Below are 25,395 nucleotides of genomic sequence, written 5' to 3'. Positions count from 1 at the left end.
CATGACACTTTGCACTTCACGCAGTACAAAGAGTCGTTTGTCTTAATGAATTGATTCTTTTATTCATCTACTCGTGTTTTTTTGTTTTGTTTTTACACAAATGTTCACCATTATCCGTAGCAGCGGTTACTACTAATAGACCCCAAGTCATACAATTGTGCGTGATTTGGTAACAGTTCGAATTCAAAAGTTTTCAAATTTTCTTATGAATTGAACAACTTGGAGGTGCAAATTTCTATAGAAACACTCATACAAATCACTGATTTAAACAAATGTAAAGATGGGTTAAGGTGTACAGTACAACGAATCACTTTCGTTTGTGACCAAGTTCAAATAGGGAGGTCACCAATGGTGATAATAAACCAATAATAATTATGGTTATTTTCAACTATGAATGCATGTTCTGTTGAGGGGGTCCAGTGGGGGTCTCGTGAGGGGGTTGTTTTTGGGACCACCAGTGGGAGCAGCCCCCCTCATCGCATCCCCCCGCCACCCCCGCGCAGTTAGATGGATAGCAACTGTCCTAGAGCCAGAATTCATTTGGATCCGAAACTTTGCAGCAGTATGTAAACAACTCAGCCAGCCATTCATGTAGCCATAGTAAAAAGAAAAAAGAAAAAAAAAATGCAGGCACGCCCCCTGTTCCCTTCGAATGGGAAGTTACCGGAGATCATGTGACCACGCTCCCAACTTGACTGGCCCGTCGGAGGGAGGGTGTGCGTGACGTCACCGCGAAACGATACAAAACAGTGCGCCAAAGTTAGCGACGAGTCAGAAGCGTCAACTTGACAAGGCGTCAAAAGAGCGTCCTGACAGTCAGCGATCAAAGATCAGGAAGTGAAGCCCGAGCAGCAGCAGCAGCCGCAGCAGCAGCACACTCAATCGACCCGCGTGGACAAGCCAGCAGAGTTCATGTGTGACATATACAGCCTTGACCCACATGGCGTGTCTCCACCATGCAACATGAGTTGGGCGATGGAGCCCGCAAACTTCTACGAGAACGCCAAGCTGGGGGGTATGCAGCCGGGCCCGTGCAAGCTGGCCCTACGGGGGGACGAAGGGGCCACCATGGCGGAGCTCACCGCACCGGCCATGTATGACGACGAGAGCGCCATTGACTTCAGTCAGTACATCGAGTCCATGACGTCCGTGCCCAACTTGGAGCTGTGCAACGACGAGCTCTTCCTCGACCTCTTCAACACGGTCAAGCAGGAGAAGGCGGAGCTGTACGCCGCGCAGGGCGCAGTGCCGCCCGGCTGCGCGCTCCCATACGCAGCGGAGCGGAGATCGGACTCGCTGATGCTGAACAAGCGTCCGTTCGGGATCCCCATCAAACAGGAGTCCGATTGGAGCGACAGCGACATGTCGTCGTCGCTGCCCTGCCAGATCGAAACCTGCGCCCAGACCTCGGTCAGCCTCCATACGGGGCAGCCGACGCCGCCCACCACGCCGGAGCCCGTCTCGGCTAAGGGCTCACCGCGCAAGTCCGGCCGGGAGAAGACGAAGAAGGCGGTGGACAGGTTCAGCATGGAGTACCGACAGCGGCGAGAGAGGAATAACATCGCCGTGCGAAAAAGTAGAGACAAGGCCAAGATGCGCAACATGGAGATGCAGCAGAAGCTGATCGAACTGAGCTCCGACAACGACAGACTGCACAAAACCATCGAGCAGCTCACCCGGGAGCTCGGCGGACTCCGAGAGTTCTTCAAGCAGATGCCAGGCAACTCTTTTGCAGGGAGCATCAGCGCGGAGGCTCGGTGACCAAGTGACGCCTCCATGCGTCTGCCCCCAGTCCTCCGTTTTTCGACCGAACTGATTTTGTGAAGACATACCTCAGAGACAATTTGTTGTTTACCATCTGTACCAGATGTATTTTAAGCTTACCATAATGGCACTGGAAACTATATGACGTTGTTGCCATCATTTTTGTGGGATTTATTTTTCTCTCTTTGTATTCTTAAATTATTTTACCACTGCATTTACATGTCATACATACCTGCCATGGTACATGTTTTATAATTCCAAATTTTGTATAAGAGCCAGAGCATGATCTTTTTTTTTTTCTATAGTTTGTATGAACCGTTTTGTCTGGATGCTATAATAAAAAAAACTGTAAAGGTACACACTAGTCTGTGGAGTCATCAGTAAGAGAACTTTATTTCTCTTCATTTAAATAAACGCGGGACAAGTGAAATGGCTTGATGCAGCACGTGGGCGGCTTTGACAGGAGGCATGCCATTGGTCCATGCTGGGTCTGTCAACTGCCACTCCACACCACCACCGCAACGTCTTCCTGCTGCAGAGTGCTCGCCTCGTGCAGTCACCAAGAGGCCGTCAAAAAAAAAAGGGGGGGGGGGGGGTATACACACATGCGCACAAAAAAAAAAAAAAGACCTCAAAGACAGATTTCTTCCAGGCTGATCCACAGTGAAGGTCTCCTGGAGACCAAGCGGACGTAAAGAGTGAGGGGGCCCACTTCTTTCCCCAGCACACTGGACACCTCAAACTGTAAGCACAAGCGCACACGGAAAATGTTGAGAATGACATGCAAGCAGTTGTGATTATTTCACTGCGTCGATAGTGTCCATCGAACAAACTCGCCTTGCCCTAATGAGTCACAAATGACTCTCATTTCTCATCAGAAAAAAAAAGGTCCAAGTGGATGATTGTACACAAATAAAGTCTCAGGCGTGCGTTGTTTGATCCGCACGGCTACGCCAGCTCGTCATCGTCATGAATATTGACGTGTGCGTACAAGTACTGTACATTGTGTACCATCATCATCATCGTCAAAACTGACACATACCTCTGCGTGTTTACGCTAGTGTATATTTAAGGGTACAGTGATGCTTGAAGATGGTTCTTAGATTAATAATAATACAAATACTCATTATGTCACACTACATGACAATGCAGCCAAAAGATATGCTATCAATTACAAAATTTGTTCTATATCTACCACCAATGGACAATAACAACTCAGGGATTGGGCCAATTTTATCACCAGACGTGACAAAAGATCAACGTGGTGCAATCAGAGCGCCCGCCTCTTATGTAATGAAGTGTGCATACTGTTGTTAAAGAAAAAAAAAAAAAAAACACCTACCGCCGCTGTATGCTCCAGCCCGGCCGTGTCAAGAAGGGACATGATCGTATTTTGCTGCAGCTGTGTGGTGGTGAGGGGGAAGAAAAAAACCAAAACGAAAGTGTCGACATGAATACTAATAATCCTCTTAAGACTGTAAATTAAAACTAATGACTCACCGCTAATGCACACCAGACGCTGAGTGACACATTGACCCCACATTGAACAACATATACATCAGCAGAGAGAAAGCTGATGCTTTTATCGCTTTTACAAGACTGATTACAAAGTTACACAACAAGATATAGAAATGCTTCAAACAGCTTTGCATTGTTTTCGACCGAATCCAAATATTGCATCGTATCAAATGAGAGTAAAATGAGCTCCGACCACCAAATGGCAAAAAAAAAAAAAAAAGAAAAAGTGGTTTTGGCACAATTTACATATACCTCAAATTGTGCCATTTGCAAGAAATACGGTCACCAAATCAAGCACACTCACCTTAACTTTTATGGTGCAATTTTGTACAGAAGCGGATGTTAGGAAGACTGCCATTTGCACTTTGGTAATTGGCCTGTCCACCCTTGACTTGCATGAGACGCAGTGGAAGCTCCTGTGACGAAAACACCCGAGTCAGCGACAACGGGCGCGGGGCCGCTCTCTTGTCTTTACCTTGGCGGAGGTATTGTCGGTTCTAAGTCGTGGCTTCCGCAGAGGTTGCACACGGGCCAGGAGTAAGACGCGCTTTCGTCCACAGCGACAATCACCCCTGACAAGATAAAACGCAAATCTGCATGTTGGTTCGACTTGAAATTCTCATTTTTCCGACAAACCAATCACCTTTTTTAAGGGTTTTAGCATGGAAGGGGGGGGGGGGGGGGACTTTTGCAAGCAATGGTGGTTCAAATCTGCCCTTTCAAACCCTTTGCCCAAATAAGCCACAAAGGGAACCCTCGATAAATTGGTGACACGAATTTTGATAAACAGCTTTTTAATGTGGCATCAAACTTTTCTGATTGTTCCGAGGATAAAAAAAAAATATATGCAGCTGGAAATGAGACAAAGCAGAACCACATCTGACTCCTAACACCCAAAAAACAACAACACAAGTATGCTGCCTTAAATAAGAAATTGATAACAAGTTCTAGCACATTCTGGGCCCGGGCTCTTACTCCACTCATCATTTCCACCAGATACGATTCACACTTGAGCGCAAAAGATAATGTTATATTTATTTTCTCGGCCACCTGAGCAAACATGTGCGGACGGCTGAATCGAGAGGGGTCGCGGGTGTGCACTTTGCCCCTCCACTGTGACACGCACGAGTCGACAGATGCAGATTATTATCTGATTTAAGATGTTGCTTTTTTTTTTTTTTTCTTTTATAAGCCACATTTGCACAGTTGGAAGGAATCAAAGAAAGCAAACACTTTTTCACTGACGGCTTGGCCGTCACGCCGCCGGGGCAAATTAAACGTGTTCGTTTTTAGCAAACATTTTAATTTGTTGAAAAGCGCAAGCAACTCAAAGTGTGAGTTGGCCTTCAAGAGCACTGAAAAATGAACATTTGAAACCTTTTGACGGACTCAAACTCAAAGACCTTGACTGACTGGAATTTTTTTTTTTTGTGTGTTGAAGGCGCTGGGTGGGTGTGACTGACCTGAGAGAGTACACAGCGAGTTGGGCGTGACCCCCTCATCGAGCGGATCCAGTCTCGCAGGTTGGGCCTGGGGCTCCCGCGTCAAGCCAGAGGCGACCGAGTCCGTGACTTCGATGATGGAATGTTCCACGCACAACAGGACACCTGGATGCACCAAATAATAATAAAACACACGTTATATTAATGATCTCAGTTGAGTGATTTTTCAATTGAAAACCACGTATCCCATTTGAAATTTGTCGCTAACCAAAAGAGCAGCACACACCGAAGCGGATAAATAAATGTTGTCTAATTCAAGTCAGCACAAGTTGTAACCGAGACGAGCTCGCGCCACAATGCTGAAGCAACAATGTTTATTTTCTTTCATATCGCTTTAAATGCCAGTTTCAACCTCCGCAGACTTTATATGAGGAAAACCCAATAATGAACTAGGGGTCACATTGTTGTGATGAAACGCAAAATAAATTAATAAATGAAGGTTGATCCAGTGTAGCTACAAATGTGGCCAATGATGGTCAGTGGAATCTCGCACTCAAAATATCTTTGCATATTTCACAGACACACGGTTTAATATTTAGCATGTGTAAGTTTCCCTTCTACCAACTTGTAGTCAACGTGTAACATGTCAATGACAAATCTGTTACTTGAAATGCAAGGAGGTAAACATTTTTTTCAAAAGAACACATCAGGTTAAATTGGAGCGCCATTATTTGGGTAAAAATAATACTTCTTATGACAACAACCAAATAATCAGACGACTAATATTTCACAGTGAAAACGGAGGTAGGTAAAACGCTACCATGTTCCTTGATGGCGTCCGTGAAGGACAAGCGGCACCCGGCTGGGTCGCTCAGCGCTTTTAGGACACAGGAAGTGAGTGCACAGGAAGCATGGACATGCAGTGCCACTGTTCGCCTGCAGGGCCTGTCGGGCGAGCTGTCCTGCAAGCTCTGGTCTGTCAGCACCAGCCACACCTCACCTTGACCTACATCTCGAGTCTAAGGGCAGAAGGAGACGCGAATGATCATGGCTCGTCTCAGCTCTTCCGTTTGGGATGATTCACTCACCCCGTTAAGACACAGAGCGGCATTTTTACCGACGCGGGCTCGTTCACACATCTAATCGGCGCGTCAAAGTCCACCCGGAGCTCGCTATCTCATCGTGGTCAAAGTTTAAAGGTTTGGCCAATCAATAGCAAAGAACGGCCCAGCCTCGCGCGCATTATCACGCGCGGCGATACGAGCGCTCTTCTCGACGTCACAGGCCAATCTTATCAGTTGGGAGGTCAAAGAAACTCAAAAAAGGTGGTTTGAGCCGCTTTGAGCAAACGTTTGCTTTTAAATCGCCGAGTGCAAACTGAGCAGAAATAAAGAGAATCCTCAAAATGAGACGCAAAAAAGATTCACAAGAGGAAATCACGTCAAACATTGTCTATACAATAATATGTGGCCCCACTCATTTAATTACGGTATTTTGATTCATACTCTGTTTATAGAATATGAATTAAGCAGAAAAGTCGAGCTGTCTTGATTCACCCGAGGGGGCGGCCATTTTTAGTCGACACCAAGGGGCAAAATGGCCGCCCCCTGAGATGGGGTCAAAAATTGGTGAGTTTTCAGGATTGTTGAAAAAGACAATTGATGATTAAGAACAATAATAATATTCCAAGTGAAAAGTATATTAAAAAAATACCTGCATTCTCTTGTAAATTACAGTGGCAATAAAAGTGCAGCAATATGTTTTGTGGTCATCCTGCAAGTGAGAAAAAGGAAAAGTTTGAGGTTTTGGGCAATTGCGCAACTTCATTTGACATCTTACTGCCTGCACGATAAGCGCCTCACTAGCAGTATATCTCGCAGGGTTTGCCTTGCGGGCGGAAGGTGAAGCGGCGACACGCCGCCGGGACCTTCTTCCGTGGCTTCCATGGAGCGCTCTTGACCTGACAAGATGTAGCAGAAGCTGGGAGGACGGCTCTAGAAGGAAAATGCGACAATTATGACGAGCTTGAACGTCTCTGCTGGTTGCCTCGCTGAAATTAGGGCAGTTTGGTCTTTGCACGCTTGCACTGATTTGTGTCGGTGTACCTACTAATGTGTCCAGCCAAAGTTGGAACTTACACTGGGCATGCTTGGCACGTTCCCATGGCGCTCGAGGGGGAGTTTCGGTGGGGGCCACAGACTGTCGATCAGGCTGAAAAGACTGGAGTCCCTGAGAGTGAGACAGGATGTAGAGTAAGGAGTGAGAGGAGGGTGGGGTGGATTTGTTGCTGAATAAAGGACTTTAGTGGAACTTTGGCAAGCAGTTTCACTTCCACTGCAGCAAAAAAGGGAGGCTGAGCATTCTCAAGTGCTCATCGATGCTTTCTGCTGACTATTCTCAATGCAGGTCACATCCACGTACAAAAACATGCGATGCCATACCTGCGCACAGTTGTCGCATTATTTTTTTTTAAGGGTCAACAAAAGCTAATACTCCATCGAGGTCAAAGTTTGCATTGTAATTGCATTGTAATGAGTTTAATATGATAGAAATTTGATCTTAAGTAAAGCGGTGTGCAAAAAAAAAAATTGCATCCCCAAAAACAATTTAGAAAATGACATATGATGTATTTGTACTGTTTGATTAGTTTTAATCTCCCTCATTGACAGACGACACACGCTTGGACATGCTGTCAAAACGAAACTAGGAGTGGAAAGTAAAAAAAAAAAGTGTCATCATGAGTCGACGGTACTCTGTCAATGCTGCTCATTCATGTACGCGCTGTGCCGTCTTATCAGTGACTTAGTCAGGCTTGTAATCACAAGTGTCCTTTGTATGGAACCGGTTCTGCAGCCCATTCGAGTCCAGTGAGACTGCTTGAGGATGAGTAACAACCTATGCAGCCATACTTGTCAGCTTCAGGTAATTTCGAGATTTGTATTTTAACAAGTGTCTTCCCTACATTGACTTGTATCACGCTGCAAAGGCAGCTTGCTGTGAATGGGAGCGACCGTCATTTATTTTTATTTTTTAATGTTTTTTTGATTTACGTGACACACGTCAAACAGCTTTGACTGATGTTTGTAGTGGAAAAAATGTAGCTCCCCCGTGATGGCAACATGAGTAAGTCGCATTGCTAGCGGCGCTGCCAAAGAGGCCTCGTGCCTGACATTTACGAGCTCTCCGGCTTGACATTTGAACAAAATAGGTGGCTTCAATTTTGTTTTGCTTGTTTTTTTTTATTGATGTGAAAGACTGACCCAACTGAAAGAGTTATTAAACAATTTTCTGAAGACCAATTTGTAATTCATTTTTTGTAATAAAACTTTTTTAAAAACAAATCAAACTTCCTGAATGGTTAATTGTGAGTTTGTATAAACCAAATATTTCTTTTTTCCTACAAATTATTTACGGACAACATTTTTTGTATTTGCATTACTCGCACTTTTTTTTCCTCCTTCCCTCAAAGCGAGACTATTTTAGTCAGTCTGCATGTTAATAGTTAAACAAACACGCCGTTTATTTTGGCCTTTGGAAAATTGCCGATTCTATAGGTACAAGGATTCCACCAGAGTCTTTAAAGTATGCATGTTTTAGGAATGTGGGCGGGTGCCAGACTGAGTAAAGCATGTGAAGAACATGCAAATTTCACACAGGTGAATTCCAAACGACGAGGCGGACATGTTAACCACTAGTTCACCCTGCTGGCTGACTTTGGAGCAGATGAACGGTTTGGTTTCGAAGACCTTGGAAGTTACACTTTATTTTTCTGTACATTCAAGTAGCAAGCATGTTATTTATTTATTTAAGCTATTTAAAGAACCCAAACCGTCGTTCAAAGAAAATCGAAAGCCACATTTAGCGTCGGCCACCGCCACTTTGTCTTTTTGGGCCCAAGCACTCATCCATCACTGACCAACTCGAGGAACATTATCATATATCTCCCCGCCATGAAATGCTCTGGTGGCAGTTCTCCTAACGGAAGCTAATCTGGGATTCTGAGCGTGTTGGCTCACGAGGGACTGGCGAGGTGCAGCCCCGGTATCATCTTCCGTGTCAACACAGGAGCACCACTGGCGGGGCAACGAGCTTCATGAGAGCTGCGGACTGACAGTGAATGGGATGTTCAGCATCTCACATAGTTTGGTGAAGTCGTGCGCGTGACAAATTGGGCGCATCTCCTGGCCGCTTTACGAGCCTCGCCTATCCGAGTCATTTCATCTTCTCCCGGAGAGATACCCGACTGAGATAAGATAAGACGTCAAATAGCTCCATTAAAAGCCCAACTAGGCGGCTGATTCTCATCTATCATTCACAAAGCTGGGTCCTCACCTGTCTCGGGTGACGCGCTGCACGACCTTGACGCCTCGGAGGGCGCAGGTCCGCCCACGCCACGCCCGGCAGTATCGGTGCAGGTCATCCAGGGCCAGTAGGTGCAATTGCACCACGCTGAAAATCCCAAAACTGTCCTGGACCAGCACGCAAAGCCTGCGAAGAACAAGCATCTCAAATGTCACACTATGACTTTAATATCATAAAAAGATACTAACTATTCCCGTCAAAATTTAATAATATATTTGTTTAAAAATATTTGACCAGTTTTTACTCGTCTGATTTGAAAAGGAGTTATTTGTCAGTTTGTTTTGAAGCTTTTACTCTATATAATATGAGGTGCTCATACATTTATTTGGGTTGACAGTCATCATGGCCCTCCGAAAGAAGCTATGACTACAATGCGGCCCGCGAAAAAAACGAGTTTGACACCCCTGACCCAGCCAATCTTCACACGGAGCTAAAGCAGATTGCATTCCTAGAATCACACACCACCAAAAAAAAAAGAAGTTAGCAGTAACATTATTGCAATGCAAGAGGCGCCTCGAGTGTTTGCTGCTGGTGGCTGGTTTGACAGGCTGCTGCTGCTCACAGAAGAACATTTGGCCTAAAACCACACAAGGCTAAGTGCTGCGCATTCACGGGCTGGCACCGTGACAGGCCCTCGGTTTCTATCTGGGGCAGTCAAGTCCAGACACGGACGGGGCCTGCCGCACCAGCTCGTAGGAGTAAACAGTGGAGGTTAAATCCCCCGCTGAGACGAGTGCGAGGGAAACGGGAGTGGGCGGGGGAAGAACTCTGGGAAAAAACAAAAGGGGAGGGAGGCAGGGGGAGAACCGACCGTCAGAGCGCCCGTCATGTATGTGCATGCTTGCGGTAAAATTCCAAGCACTGGGAAAGTTTGGAGATGGTTTTCAACCACCTGATTGGGACTATAAACGTGCGCATTGGTAAACATGAGGTGGGGCCTGTGTTTGTTGATCTAGAAAAAGATCTCCAAACAACATTCTCCGCATGACTTTTTAGACTTCTAACCAAGGTTATTCCCAATTGTTTGCATTCATGCAACACCTAAATTTATCTTTGAGAAAACAACATATGGATTTGACTTGAGGCTCAGCACAGAGTTGAACAGACCCCACCCAGTCTGGGACTCATTTTCAGAAATGTGTCACCAACAAAATACGGTTCACACCACAAGAGCCAAGCGCCGAGATCATTTCTGGTCATTGCGATACATAAAACGACTCATGTTTTACCCATCATACGCTGATAAATGTTTAAAGTAGTGTTGAGGGAATGTTTGTTGTGGTCAGAGACGCAGAACACTTTGTTCCTCATAAAACAATTTATGTTTCAAGGGGACATATTCCGGAAAATTGATTTGAAGTGCTTGGATACAAATAGTTGATACTCGACAGTGGGAGTCAATCCATCGTTATCTTCCTTTTTTGTTTTCAATAGTGGGGTGAATTCAAACTAGGTTTGGGATTGAGCCTGTGTTGACTTTATTTAAAGGTATCGGGTACTCATGAAGGATGCCGACATGAGCCGCCGAAATTTAAGGCCCCGAAAAAAAAAATCTGGTAGCGTTTAAGTCCTCCTTGGCAGTAGATGGCGCTCTACTGCAATAGCTCAATCAGCCATTGGCCCAACAGTAATTGTACAATTTCAATAGCATACAAATGAATCCAATTCAAGTGAACTTCAAACATTGTCATTGTTAATCCTATTTTGGTAACAGGTTGAAAAGACATTTTTTTTTATAACTAATCCTCAATTGTAATGTTTCCAAAATTGTGAGCCGAATGCGGTCCAAACAAATATTTTATGTCGTTCTTGCTGCAGCTTGTCTCAACTTGAGCCTACGAAAAGGAAAAGTGAGATATCTGATCCGAGACTTGACAGATAACAAATAGGCTGGTTGTACCAGCTTGACATACACACACACACACGAGAAGCCTCAGACCCAAATTTCCTTCTAGCGAGACCCTTCACCCCTTTCCCTCAGAGACTGTTTTGAGGAATTTGTTATTGTGAGCAAGCGCAGAATTCTTAGCAGCGCAACGTTTCTTCCAGGAACTAAGATCTACTTACTCGGAGTGCGCGCTCTAGTACAGAGTCACAGCAAGCACAAGCACATTACTTGGCAACGCGCTAAGTAAGTGACCCACGCATTGAGAATACAGCGGAGAGGCCTCATTGGAGCTTGTGTGTGTGTGGGGGGGGGCAGGCGGGATTCCTTTCTAAGTGTTGTCCACCAATGGGTGCAAGGAGGCTGATAAACATGCCTGAAACAGGATCCTCGCAGCACATTGTGTTCCTTTGCGGCCGCAGAAAATAAAGACTCTTCTCACTTCCTGCAAACAGTTAATCTTCTTGTTTATTCTACTCCAAAATTTACAGGAACTTGACATCTTCTCCAGGCGTAAATATCGCACTCATCTTCCTTCTCCTGGGTGTGTTGGACACACAAAAAAGTAGCAAAAACACCGTGAGCGCAGAAAGAAGTGAGTCATTGAGGCTGGGGACCTGACGAGAGAGGCACAAAGTGTCCTCGTGGTCACCCAGAGCAGGACCACCAGGATGCTAGTTAGAGCAACCTTTTTTTTTTCTTTTCTCTCTCTTCACCGACACCCTGGAAAAGTACTAGGAGGAACACAATGGGCCCCGAGATTTTATTGATACACGTCGAAATTTGGTCACATGCCGTCTATTCATTATTCATCTGTGTACATATTCTGGCGGCCATTTGGATATATTTGGCTCGTTAATATTCCTTTGACACAGAGCTGATTGGCTGAATAGGATGGGCAGATATTTCGCATTTTATTCAAATATGGTGACCGTCTGTTGTGTCATAAAACATTTCTTCAACAAGGGAAGAAACGTGGGTCAAAATGGTAATCTGGCAAATACGCAACAATGACCAGGCAGAGAAATATCCAGAAGTCATTATTATCAGTGTGCCCCACCTCCATCTCGTAACTACTAACTCAACCTGTTGACTCTGGTTAACAAGAGGCATGATAAACGATAGGGAGGGAGTGTTTCCGGCCAAGTTGTGGGGGTGCGAAGTTTTGTTTACCAGCCAGAGAGGAAGCATGGCAGGCGCGAGTGTCGTATTACAACTGGCTGGATACGTGTCAGCTGACCTGCCGTCATTGCACGGCAGCGCTCGCAACCAGTACCCGATCCGTTTGGACCAAACCCAATGCCTTGACTTTATTACTCAGCACAAGACAAAAACAACCCGCCAAGGGAGGGCCGGGCAACTAAAGGTCACAGTGGATTGCTTGACTTTAAAAAAAAAAAAAAAAAAAAGCTCATTCACTAATTCATTAACTACAACAAAGCTGTGGTGTGGCATTTCAAAGTCGCAGGAGGATTTCGACGGTCTCCAATGCAGGACTTTGGCCAAGTTTGACTTCCTGTTTTAACGCTGAAATTTGACAAGACCGCACAGTTTTGTATTGAACCACAAACAACATCGTGTGACTGTCAAAAGAAGAAGCGGATTGACCCACGGAATTTGTTGACATGTTGGTTTGACTCTGTATTCTATTTGATAAAGTCTTGTTTGGTCGGCTAACCTTTACTTTACGGCATATCTAGTTTTTCTACTGTCCAGTAAAACGGACGTTTCGAAGCGACCAAAGCTGCCATTACCTTTCTCACACCGGCACCTATGTATTTGTTTTCCGAAGAAAATTAAATTAACGGTTACAAACCTGTTCCAGCTAGCAAGTGGGCAAGGGTTCAACTCTGGCGTGCTGGTGCTTGAGATTCCAAAAGATCACACAGTCTTTATTTTCTCTCTTTTTTTTTTTGGTTGAGAATTTGGCGCGCCTCACTGGCAGTGCGGCTGGATCCAATAAGACGTGTTTGTGTCCTTTTGTCAAGCAACGGCATATGGCGACAGCCTGCTTGCTTTGTTGGGCCTTCTGGGATGCGAACAATAGCCTGACCACTGAGACACATTGTGCCACCAAGGAGTCCTTCCACATTGTGGTCCCGAAAGCATCCAAAAACTCATAAAATGTTTAATCGCTTCCAGATTTTGCAGGCCCAAAAAAACTAAAGGCCTGGATTGGAGTACCTGCGTTTGCCTTGCTCTGCAGGAGGAGGAGGAGCGGAGGAGTGCTGTCTGATGCTAGATGCAGCAGGCGCAGGGATGGAGTAGACCCTCTGGACCAGCACCACCACCAGCACCACATCCTGGCTCAAAGAACCAGGCTGGTCCATGGCTTCAACAGCTTCCAGGAGAGACTGGCACTGCTTTGCCGGGACAGCAGAGCTCCTCCTGCTGGAACCGTCAGAGATGGTGGCTGCCTGAGAGGAATTAAGATATAGAAATTTAGATTGCAATGTCGGACGCACAAGTTCAGAATTAATGTCCTCCACGACCTTGGACAGCGTAGCAAACGTTTGACACAGAGGGTACGGTACGAGCCGTTTGGTGGCAAACCAGCCTGTCGGCGGCGCTCGGGCGGCGTTGGAAGCAGGGTGGACTTTCTGGCTGAAGCGTGCGTCGAGAATAATGTCACAGCCTAAGCGTTCCACGGAGAGACTTTGCCTGCAAAGAGACCAAAGCGGTGCATCAGTTGCCGTACACCTGCCTCGAGATGCGAAACAAGCAATAGGTTCAAAAAAAAAAAAAAAAAAAGGTTATAGGAGGGAGTTTTTATGTCAAACTGATATATGAGATCTACAAGGAAAGTTACAATGCGGAACAGATGCGCGTTTCTCGCCAAAACGTTTTACACCGTTGCGAGGCCTGTTTATTTTCTTTTGAAACGATGCTCCAATTGCGAGGGACGCTCAAAAATCCGTGACGATTTTTCACTGCTGCTATTGATTCGTTTGGTGGTTTCGCTGAATTAGATGAGTGAAGTCAATAAGAAGGAACAAAAGTTTGGGAGTGACAATTTAGCAATGGATTCTTTTAAGGATGTGACATCATCGGAGGAACAGGCCGATGACAATGGAAAAAAAAAGGACGCGCCATGCTATTCTTTGCTTTTGCTTTTAGTGGCTTGAATTTCACTCGGGTGTACGTTCCAAAATGGACCTTCTTAAATGATTTCGAAAACAAAGCCAAGCAAAACTTTTCTCCTTTGGACCTCCGCTTGTGTACCTGAGAGAGCGATTGAGCGGCACCTCTCGCGGGTATTATAGGAACTTGAAAAACAGCCCTGATAATTACACAGCACATTGTTTATAGTAGTACTGATTTACGACTAAGTCTTTCCACATGTGACATGAAGAACAGAATGGTGGATTATTGCTGAGTCAGCGCCAAGTGCACTCTGTGACTGGATCTGGCATGCGAGTTGCAGCATGTTTCTGACGTGGGTGCAAACGAAGCGGCAAGACGACGCGCACGTACGTCGAGGGGGGGAGGGATTTGTTTGGATGTGCGCGACTTTGGAAAAATATTCTCCAATCGTTGTGATTTGTGCTTTTGTTTTTTTTTTTTATTCAAAAACAATGCTATTGTTCTTGATTGAGTCCAAATTCAACCTGGCAATGGTTGCCTAGTACAAAAAAATGCCAGTCAGTGCTTCGGGCATGTACAGTATGTGCTCTCCATCTATTATCGGAGTCATTTAACGTTTATTACGTGCACAGCGTATTGTATCGTTCACCTTCTTTACACTTGGATGTAGGCCAGACTCCAAGGAGGTTACAATTAAATGAGTGCAAGACAGATTTTGGATGGCCACCAACCAACATGATTTGACTCAATCACTGACAAATGACTTTGCATATTGGCCCTAGCAGGAACTTTAAAAGTCAGATGGCAGTTGATTTTTGTCCAAATAATTAAACAATTAAGTCTTCGGGGAAAAAGATGTGGGTGGGTGGGGGGGGAAAATGCACAATGTAGTTTTGGTTTTTGTATTTAGCACTCCAGAGGCTTTTTTTTTTTGGACTAGCGAGCATAATTGGTTTGCATATGATGAGTCAGTAGCCTGGTGGAAAGCAATCAGGGGAGTCAATCCCGCAAACCATTTCCAAGTGATTTACGTTGTTTTGTTGATTTACGTTTTAAACTCTAGACCGGGAAGTATGCGCATCTAATCTGCAAACATTTTTTCCTTCCCTCACCTGTCTAACTACATGTGGAAAAGAGTGTGGGAGAGCTGAAGGGGATGCGCCATTTCGCAACAGATATGGACCGGCCGAGCCGTTTGACGGCTCATCGTGTTAAATTGATGAACATTTCCAACGCTCGCTTATTAAAGATTGTGTTTATGGAGATATTTTGACAAACGGGATTTTTTCCCCTCCCAAGACAAATCATTTATTTTCTTATTCCTTCAAAGGCCATATTGTCAATCTCTTCTCGGAACGAAGCATTTTGTTTGGACTCATAACTACACGTGAATGACTTTGCATTGTTGTTGAAATGTCAAATTCATCCCAAAAGCAGTTTAGTTTGGGCCGAACAATTAACCCCTTTCGAGGAATGAAGAAATCCATCTTTTTTTTTTTTTTAAATATTTTCAGTATTTTTTATTTTATTTTACTAGCTATACAGTACTTGTATATCATTTGTAAAAGATGTATAGGTATTTTTTTTTCTAGTAAATTCTTTTTAAAGGCCACTTCTTTTTTTTTTTTTTAATACATTTCAACTTTTCTGTTTAGCCTCCCCACATATGGTACCTTATCTGGGTATTAAAATAATTTAGGCCTTAATTGCTCATATAGACTCAATATAATGCCAAACAACCGACGGGCAAACCTTTGTTCAAAGTATTTTTGTATTTCTAACAATCCCACATTTACCAAACATGGACTTCCGTTACCTTTTCCCACACCGTCTAAGTGGCTGCAGTCATTGAGCTTTTATCATACCGAGCGTTTGGCCAAAGATTAGTCATTGGCGTACACACACACACAGTCGTGCATGACTGGAGCAGAATGTACGGTACTGTCGACCGGAAGAGGAAGTGGCTTCTTCCTCGGGAACAGGTGAGTGGGCAGCTGACAGGTAAGGAGTGGCTGGCTACTGGCGTCACAGTGCGTAGGTGAGTCAGCCTCGCAGGTATTTCCGTTCTAACCGCAGCCCACTCAGGGGCAAGGAGCGGGTATGCATGGGCGGAGCCATCCTACGCACGGCGGGGTTAATGGCGCTGATAAAGCCTTCAGGTGTCAAGCTTGAAAAGAGGAATTTTACTAGACATACCGATGCCTTCGTTTTAGGGTTGTTGTTTTTTTCCTCCATTGACAGTTCTGCTGTAAGATGCATTATTCTACATATAAATTATGCTTTAGAGAATTTATGTGAGGAAAAAAAATAAATCAAAAAGCATTTGATTTACAAAAGCGAAAGGTGCTGAAGCCACCATGTGTTTCCAATCGCCTTCTTTTGGCTCCCTCTCACACTCGCGCTCCAAAAAATAATCGAGTGCTCCCCCCACCCCCTCGTTTTGCTGGAAATGACCTAACGACTGCCAGGAAGAGGAATGTGAAGCATTCCCTGGAGCTGTCCGTGACGTCAGCGCGTTGAGGAGGCCCCAGCGCTTCCGCCAGCTTGGATATTCCAGAGTGCGCTCACAACTCCCAACAGCTGGAGTCCACCACCACTGCCTCGCTCCCACTCCGAAGCGAGGCCCGAACATACACGGCCCCCGCCTATCCGAGGCACATCTGGGCCTTTGGTGCTGATACAGGGACAAACGGGGCAAAAAAAAAAGCCATGCTTTATACTGAGGAGACACAGCTGTTGTATCAAAGACTGGATTTGCACAGCAGGTCCGAGTATCCGATTTTATGCCCATCCTATTTCTAGGGACATTTCAAGTAACGCATACAACCCACATGGATGTGTTTACAATGACGGAATACATGTAGCACGCGCTGATGCAGGAATTCCACCAAAAAAAAAATATCCATGTGTCAGAATCATGTCACTTGAAACGTGTAGTGAAAATGATAGTTCTAATTACAGCAATTGGAAAACTATGCATTCCTCCGTGCAATTTAATATTTAAAGTTTACTTCAAGTAGATTCCGACAGCCTGTGGTCAAGCAACCGTCCCCGCGCAACGCTTCCTCTTCCCCTTTTGTCCAGCATGTTGTTGGGAGTCAACTCTTATGTTGCGCAATTGCCCTTCAGGGTCTTTTTTTTTTTTTTTTTTTGGAACGGCTGCCCAGAAATGAATTTGTCCCACACAGAAATATATCGAAAAGGCGGAAACGCAGGAAAGTGTTTTTACTGAGCAAGCACTTTTGCGTCAAGTCCTTCCTCTTATTTTAGCGCACAGGGTGTTACTTTCTTCAACGGACACCGATATGTCGTCAATTTCAAACAAAACGCGTGTGCGCACACGTCAGATGTGTACTATGCGAAAGGTCATAGCTCCGCTAATGCAATGATAAAAATTTCACAACAAAAAAGGGAAAACGAGGTTTAAGGAAGCTAAATTTAGGATTTTTTAAGACTTTCTTTAGGATCGCAAAGGGCTATATATCATATCACACCTTTCGGTAGCGGTTTCTTCAAGGGGAAATCCAAAAGCAATTGTGTCCCTGAAAAGGACAAGAGTGCGCTTAAAATAATGGTTTGATTTTTTATTTATTTTTTAAACCAGAAACTTTGAGATAGTCACGCTTTTGGCTCAAGTGTTTATTGCTTCGCATGTTACAGCCCATTAGAGTCTTTTATGAGGCTTTTATTTTATTGAGTCTTTATTTTTCTGCTGGCGTAAGTACATGATTTGGATTTCTTTTGTGGGAATTTGGTATAAAGCAGAAAACTGCATTATCTGTGTAAAAAAAAAAAAAAAAGAAAAAAAGGGCAATTTAATAAATGATTTACTTAAAGTGGATTAACACTGTAAGTGACAAGTTGGATTTTGTGGCCCCATTGGGATATGTATCGTGAGTGAGGGGGGGTGAGGACATTTTCAGATCGCAATTAGGCCTCTTTCAAATTTGGATACAAATCTGCAAGGTCTTGGTTGCATGCTAATGGTTCACCAAAATCCAGCCCTCTCTTTTTTTTTTTTTTCTTCGAATGGAGCCTTGATTTGTTTTTTCTATTTATATGCCAGCGCAAACGAACTGTACTTTGTGTGACCCTTCTGAACTTGAACAACAGCAACAGGCAGCCCTACCTTGAATGAGCTAATTGGAATGGAACTCTATTTATTCGTGGCTAATTTAATGCTGTGAATAGACAATTCATAAAGGTGGTGACCTTTGGCATTTCATTGAAATGAATACATGCTCTCACCATGGTGGGTATATGTGGATGATGTCCGCCGGCGCCGGGTTGAGCTGGGCCGCCCTCTCCCTGCAGAGCAACACCAGGACGCGGGGGTCGGCCGGGGCGAGCGGCGGCGGGTGGTGCTGGCAGCGCACCAGTTGCGCGCTGCACTCCTCCTGAACCTCCAGCACCTCCAGCACCAGCACGCCGGGCCTGTCCGCTGGAGCGGCAACAACAACAACACAGATGTTGAGCGTGTGCGTGCCTTTGCGCGCTCGCCGTCAACTCTCTCAAGGACTCATTAGTTGTGCACTTTGAGATTCTATCATTCACTACCGATAACAGAGAGGCTGCCATTGTGACCTGCTGATTGCAAACAGTGCTTTACTGTGAGTTTTTTTTTTTTTTTTGCTAGTTGACTGAGATAATAGAGAAGAGCCAATCAAAAAAAAAAAAAAAAAAGCCTCTGAGCGGCCAAATCAAAAAGAAAACGACTTGGCTCAGCGTGCGCGCTTTGGGGTGTAAAGTTGATTGCGCTGGATTGTGAAATGGCAGCCTGTCAACTTGAGCACAATACGGCTTTGTGAGTGGTACCGATTCCCTGAGCACGGCCGGAGGGGGTATTTTAGTGTTAAACAATATCAAAGCGTTCACAAGAGAGCGATGATTATTTTTACATTTCTCAACGTGCATTTGTCAAAACGTGGGCAGCGTTGTTTCTGCTCCGTGCATCTAATCCCACATGGGCAAACACATCGGAGTAATCTAACCGCCAGCCCGCAGAGGTGAAACTAAATAATTAGGTCAGGAGGAAACAAAAGCTGCAGAGAATTTAAGCCAAGGCACTTCCTTTTTAAAAAAAAAAAAAAAATGTGAGGATTATATAACCTGATAACAACAATAAACTTGATTGACAGTCATTGACATTAATTGAATATGGTTGGGGTTGTGGTTTTAGTTTGCAACCGTGTCACATTTAAAAGTGCTCCTTCAACATTAGATGCAAATAAAACAACCAAAATACTAGAAACAGCTTTGAGTTCGGTGCAAGGTCATTGGGCAACAGTGCTAAATCTCACTATAGAACGTCTCTGCATCCGCTGGGTTACACTAACCAAATGACCCCAATCTTTTTTTTTTTTTTCCACAATCAACTGTCAACTATGAGCTGCTCTTTGGAGACAACAAGAAGTAAATTAGTAGACCGCGGAAAGGAAAACAAGAAGTAGGCAGACTGTTTCCTGCAAGTAACCTATAGCGAGGTCAGAGTTCAAAGCGTACTTCCTCAATGCGGTCTCTCGAAACGCTCACCTATAATTGAAAAGAGTTCACAATGCTGCATAAAGGTTAAAAATTATAATTATTTAAGTAGTCAACCAAGGGCTGAAGATTTGATAGGTAGTTTTGAACCTTCCTGCAAACGGTTGGGGAAACAGTAAAAATAAAAATTTTTTGTCCATTTTACATAGAGCTGCTGCAAATCTGCAGGATCAGTGCTGTGACAGGAGATCTAAGGTTTCATCTGCCTTTTACGCAGAAACCAGCCGAGGTGTGAAACTTTTATCGATGTCGAACGGTGGATTAAATTCGAGTTGAACTATCAAGCGGCAAAATGGAGGCGTCTGTGTGAAAGGGCCTTTTGAAAATCTGGGACGAGGGTGTCAACTCTAACACCAGACACTTACTTCTGCCACACTTGAGTTGAAAGCAAATGTTGATGTCAAACTATTTTCGCTTATTAAAGTAGCTCATGCTCCATGCCACTGTTCTGTGTGAAAGGTACTGGAGAGAAACAGGAGGAGGAGGAGGAGGGAGGAAGGAGAGCTAGGGGGGGGTTGTTACTTAATTTTCCTGAATTTTGGAGGAAGCATCAGAAGCTAAAACGAAGGCGGTGTGTCACTGTGTGAAATTGCATACAGCTGCCGCGGTTAAATTATTTGTGGATTCGGTGTAAAAGCAAAAGGTGGCTTACTGTAACTCAACACAGCTGCTACAGTTTCATTTGTGCTCAAAGTCTGAATAAAAAATCAAACAAAAACTCTCAAGTCTGAATGGAGCACCTTGGGTTTCTGTGGAGCGGTTCCTCCAGAAGTTCACAGCTGACCTCTGCCTGCAGTCGAGTCGATTCAGCCTCTCCGCAAGACCGCCGCTGTTGGATGTGCACGCAAACACACGCAGATGGTGAGGCGTGATAGACCACGCCGCATTTTGCAGTTCAAGAAAATTCTCAGTAAGCCGGCAAACCGCAGATGAAGATGATCTGAAGCGTGTCGCTGACCTTTAAGAAGTTGTCATTTTCAGCAAAACAACAGCTTCGTGTCGGCCTGATGTCTTTAAGTAAGGTTTGAATGCACATTGATTCTCTGGCACCTTTTGAAAGCTTCCTCCTCACCTTTGGAACGTTTTCTTTTGGGCCAAATCTTTGGGGCCTATGGACTGCCTCTCAAATGGCCTCTTGGGCGTCTGCAGCATGGCGTGAGCAAATTGAACCCAAGCACTGGCAGACATTTGGCCGCCTCGACGACTCTCGGTATCAAGTCCGCCGTCGGGCAGCGGGTCGCCGTCAGTTTCTCCATCGGACGCAAAGCCCGAGATCTCCAACTGCGTTATGCATGGGGAGGGGGGGAGAGTAAGATTTACTCATTTGTTGTGGAAATGAGCTGTTGTAAGACGGGAAAAACAAAGTAAAGGTTTTAGGAGTTCTACTAGAATGCTTGAACATGACCCAATTTGATATTTAATAACGAGAAAGCAGGGGTTATTGGCGTGCTGCATAATTTCCAAGGCATTCTCTTTTTTTTTTTTGCTGCGTCACGACTCATTGCAACTGATACAATCAAATCTCATGGAAAAATCCACATGAAACCTGAGTTCCTGTCATGTGTAGACAAGACCAGCATACCAAGCTTTCCCATTCGAATCAACTTGACCCTGCTGGGCCGGGCGCCAGGCGACGTCACGCCGTAGCTAGCCAGAGCGAGCGGGGGAGAGAAATAAAGCGAGCGAGAGAGAGCAAGAGAGAGAGAGAGAAAGAGAGAGAGAGAGAGAAAGAGAGCGGAACACTGTGTTCCTGGCCTCGATTCAAAAATGCCTTTAAACCCGACGCTGAAAGCATTCCGAGTACACCGCGTGAGCATCCGCGAGCAACTTCTCTTGGACAAACAGTAGTAAAAAAAAAAAAAAAGATGTTTACAGTTTTGCTCCGACGGCGTGGCCCTAGTCCAGCCGGGTGGGGCGGAGGTTAGTGAACCTTAAGAGTGGCCAGCTTCAGGGGGTTTGGAGCGAGCGAGCGAGTCTCATCTGGGAAGCAGTCGTTGAAACAAAACACCGCCCTCGCAGCTCCTCCTGTGTACTTCCAGCGCAAGTACAACAACAAAAACCTGGCAGGCTTTGCAGCAGTGAGTCAGCCGCGCATTTATCTGGAGTCTTAAACTTTTGGGACCTGGACCTGTCACTTTGGATCCCGTTAGATCCCGATTGATTTAGGGTTGGCCGCGTCCATACGAGCTTTCCAGTAAGGACTGGAGCTATATGAGAGACAAACAGCTGCATTGTGCTTTCTTCTTGGAATCCACAGAGAAAGACAATGAAAACCAAACGTGGGGGGGGGGGGTTCAAAGCATCGTCGTGACATCATCCGCTCTTGTGAGAGTTCAAATCCGTGAGCATCCAAAAGGTTAAAAGGTGATTTGTCGATGGCAAAAGAAATGGGCTGTTGTCAGAAGGGAACCAGATGAAAAATATTCAGACCCTACTCGCTTACATGGGCTGCTTTGATAACAGAAGCGGATAATAAAAATGAAATCAATAATTGAACTATAATCATGGGAAGAACGTAAGCATCACACACCACTTGTTAGATGAAAAAAAATGAGCCGTAATCGGAAAGGAAAGAGAAAGCCTTCATACCTAACTAGTCATCAGAAAAAAATGGGCCGCTACTATGAAAATATCGTGGCTTACCAGTCAAATATGAGCACATGCTGATTAAATCCAGCAATACATAAAACACACCACTAGGTGACAGCTCTGCAAATCTTCAAAAAGTGAGTAATTCGGCTTTATTTTTGTTTTAATTTACAGTATCCCGATGCGTAAGCCTGCGATAGTTTTGAACTTGGAACAAATTATTTTCTCAGGGAAAATTTCTTAGGAAAAAATTGTTTAACTTTGCAAGTCCCAATGTTAACACAATCTAAATATTTTCACCACTTGAGTGGTGTTTTGAACTTTGTATATAGATGTGTAGACACTTTTTACTGCAATTCCTTTGCTCAGGAAATAATGTCCTGAGAGGGGCCTGCAAAAAATATATACATATATTGTGGAGGAGTAGATTCAAGAAATATATTTCTTCTTTTTTGAGGTCTGTGACCCCACACAGATACATAATCTTTCATTTTACTTGACCACAGAAAGCTTATCACAGCAAAAATAAAGTGTGACAAGAGGAAGTAGCCAGCTCTGTGGTAGGGGGATGCTAATCTGTCGATGCGTTTCCTTTCAAAAAACTTGAGAACTTCCTCACAAGACTCTACTTTGGTCTTGAAAAGTCTGCAGTGCGCCAGGATACTTACTATGGACCTAACGAGAAAGGTGGAAGCAACACCACTGAAGCAGAGTTGATGGCAAGGAGATTTTGCTGTTAAAATCCAAACAACAACCACGGATCATTGCTAATTTGTCCCCATCTGGCATGCAAATTACCCGAAACAAGGAAAACAACGTGTGCGGCTGTGAGCTGGTGCACGCCACTCCTCGCATTCCCTCCATGCCGGCCCAACCTTGCACAAACAGTGCACCTGAGATGACAGAGGCTTGACACGGCAAACGTAGAGCGGAGCATATAGATACTAAACACAGTTGAAATGACAACACTTGATGAGGATGATGAAGAGGCGATGACAAATTGTATGCCATTTGTAACAAGTGCAAAAAATGGACCGATTTGTGTTTGCTTCCTAAACGAGCTGCTGCAATTTGAGAACCGGTCGAATCGTTCGGACCAAACTACGTCTCTGGAATAAAAGGCACATTCAGAGCCGACGAGTAAACTGTTAAGATGGGAAAGCAGATGGTGAATGATTAGTTAGTTGGTGAAATGGGTTGATTCCAGAAGAGAATCCAAAAAGCTGCTGTTTCATTTGCTATCTGCACTGTTCATGTACAATCACTGAATCACTAAATTGTGCTTTAAATATGTCATCAACAGCACAGCTGGATTCCATCAGCTCCAAAAAAATAATAAAAATCTTCACTCTACAAACATTCACTAAGAAGGATAAATAGCTGCCGGCCAGAGTTTTATTGCAACTTCAGCTTGTGAACTTTGACAGTCTGGACCACGGCCAGAAGGTTCTAGAAAAGTGCACAGCAGGCTGGCGTGTTTCAACCTACTCTAGGCATGTATGCAATAGGCCATCCAGTGGGAAAATGCTTCATGCATATCCAAGTATTTCAATCAACAAAAATATCAGTTTTTTTAAAAAGAATAAATTAGCTTACCTTTTGATACATAAACACTGTACAGAACATAATAGTGCATATATTATCAGGAAGACTTGCAAGCTTAGGAAGGCGCACAGCGCCATCTACTGTTCATACATAGCAATAACTAGTTGTCTGCAAAAATGGGATGCTCTAAGTAATAAAGCAGCCCATTACATTAGAAATGTAATGTTCAAAATTAAAGAAAGAAATAAAATGTGCAAATGCTTCACTCACATCAGTAGGCTCAGCTGGGAGGTCTTCAGGAACTTCATCACAGGATGGCGACTCGCAGTCAGAGATTTGCTGGCCGCTGTCTTTTTCCACGCCCTGCTCCGACTCGTCTGTTTCTATGATGGCCGGGTCAACTACGGTGCAGACAGATGCAAGGAAGATTTTTGTGATTTAAAAAATGAATTGAATCTCTTTTGAACTGGAGTTGAGAAACTTATTTCCACTGTACCATCATCAGTGCTAAGAGTGTGAAGTGCTTTGGGGCGAGAGTGAGAGCTTGTGACCCGGTGAGGTCGTTGCTGTTGGGTTTCATCGTTGTCTGACGGTCCGCTGTCGCTGGAGGAGCTCCACGCAATGTCCACCGGATCCTCATTGTGATGGTCTGTGGTGGGTTAAGAAGTATAGTTGTCATGTTTTGGAACAATAAAACAGGTTTATACTCTTCCATTGCTTGTGTGGCTTTATTCTTAGTGTTGGATATATAGATTTTTTTTTTATATACAAACGTGAAAAAAAATGCAGTTCATTAGATATAAAAATGCCATTGCTTTATGTGCACGTTAAATATCACAAATATCAAAATATATATTTTTTTCATAACAATGTAACTGAAACAGGTGAATGCGCCAACTTACTAAATAAAGACAGTGGTCTTCCTGAAGTCTTCACATTCTGTAACGAAGCACCAAAGGTCATTTGGTAAGTTTAATACTAGAGTGACCCCCAAAAAATAAAAATTCTATCCACCTTCACGACCGGAGAGTGCAAAAAACTCTCTCCGCATTCCTTCCAGCTCCGGGCTGAGGAAGATGACGAAAGTGCGGATGTTTTTCTCGCGCCGCATTCAATATTATCCGGGAAGAAAACGTATTTTAAATCCTTGGACCACTTTTTACGCTGCACAGACACAAAATGGCAAACAAAAAGCACCTGAATTCTAAAATGTTCGCTGTGAAAAGTAGAGAAGCTAACTAACTGTCGCTGCTAAGTGAACGTTGCTTAGAACTAGCTCATTAGCAACTGCGGCGAGCTCGTTTCTTACCTTTCTTGAAGACATACTTTGTGAATTAACTTTTGTAAGTGCGGGAGGCTACTTTGTACGAATTTTGACGTCGTATAATGGAAACAGAGGATGTGAAATTAATATTCTATCCCGCATTGTTTAGGACTCAGTTAAAGGGTAGTGATAGCTGCGACGCGTTTGATTTAATAACCAGCGTGCCCCGATCTAATGGAAAGAACTAACATGACACCTTGTAATGGTTGTCACTTAAAGCCATCCCATTGCACAGACACTAGCTGTGATACGTTTGATTTGTTCACCAGCGTACCCCGATCGGAACTTTCAATGTAATGCAGAAGCGGTTCCTAATATTTTGGGTACTGATTAATGCGAGG

The 25,395-nt window shown here is 44.4% G+C and overlaps 2 protein-coding genes and 1 long non-coding RNA gene across 3 annotated transcripts; 2 read left to right on the top strand and 1 right to left on the bottom strand.

Annotated features, from left to right (window-relative positions):
* Positions 1-758: 758 nt before the first annotated feature.
* On the top strand, positions 759-2,121 carry cebpd (CCAAT enhancer binding protein delta). Its single transcript, XM_061295157.1, has one exon. It carries the CDS (start codon positions 913-915, stop codon positions 1,759-1,761), a length of 849 nt encoding a protein of 282 aa, XP_061151141.1. The 5' UTR covers positions 759-912; the 3' UTR covers positions 1,762-2,121.
* On the bottom strand, positions 1,814-25,246 carry spidr (scaffold protein involved in DNA repair). The gene is made up of 20 exons (XM_061295155.1): positions 25,040-25,246; positions 24,745-24,894; positions 24,633-24,669; positions 24,227-24,379; positions 24,001-24,131; positions 20,669-20,877; positions 20,337-20,425; positions 18,304-18,496; positions 13,464-13,632; positions 13,156-13,388; positions 9,057-9,212; positions 6,863-6,953; positions 6,587-6,718; positions 6,438-6,497; positions 5,545-5,743; positions 4,746-4,889; positions 3,758-3,854; positions 3,587-3,698; positions 3,107-3,166; positions 1,814-2,506 (listed from the first exon to the last, which is right to left on the bottom strand). Exons 1-20 carry the CDS (start codon positions 25,052-25,054, stop codon positions 2,396-2,398), a joined length of 2,541 nt encoding a protein of 846 aa, XP_061151139.1. The 5' UTR covers positions 25,055-25,246; the 3' UTR covers positions 1,814-2,395.
* Positions 6,712-14,476, top strand: LOC133165479 (uncharacterized). The gene is made up of 2 exons (XR_009717605.1): positions 6,712-7,646; positions 13,114-14,476. It is a non-coding gene; the product is annotated as an uncharacterized LOC133165479 (long non-coding RNA).
* Positions 25,247-25,395: the final 149 nt, after the last annotated feature.

This window comes from Syngnathus typhle, linkage group LG13 (genome assembly GCF_033458585.1).
Source record: "Syngnathus typhle isolate RoL2023-S1 ecotype Sweden linkage group LG13, RoL_Styp_1.0, whole genome shotgun sequence".
Taxonomy (NCBI): Eukaryota; Metazoa; Chordata; class Actinopteri; order Syngnathiformes; family Syngnathidae; genus Syngnathus; species Syngnathus typhle.
This window is presented reverse-complemented; position numbering and strand designations above follow the sequence as displayed.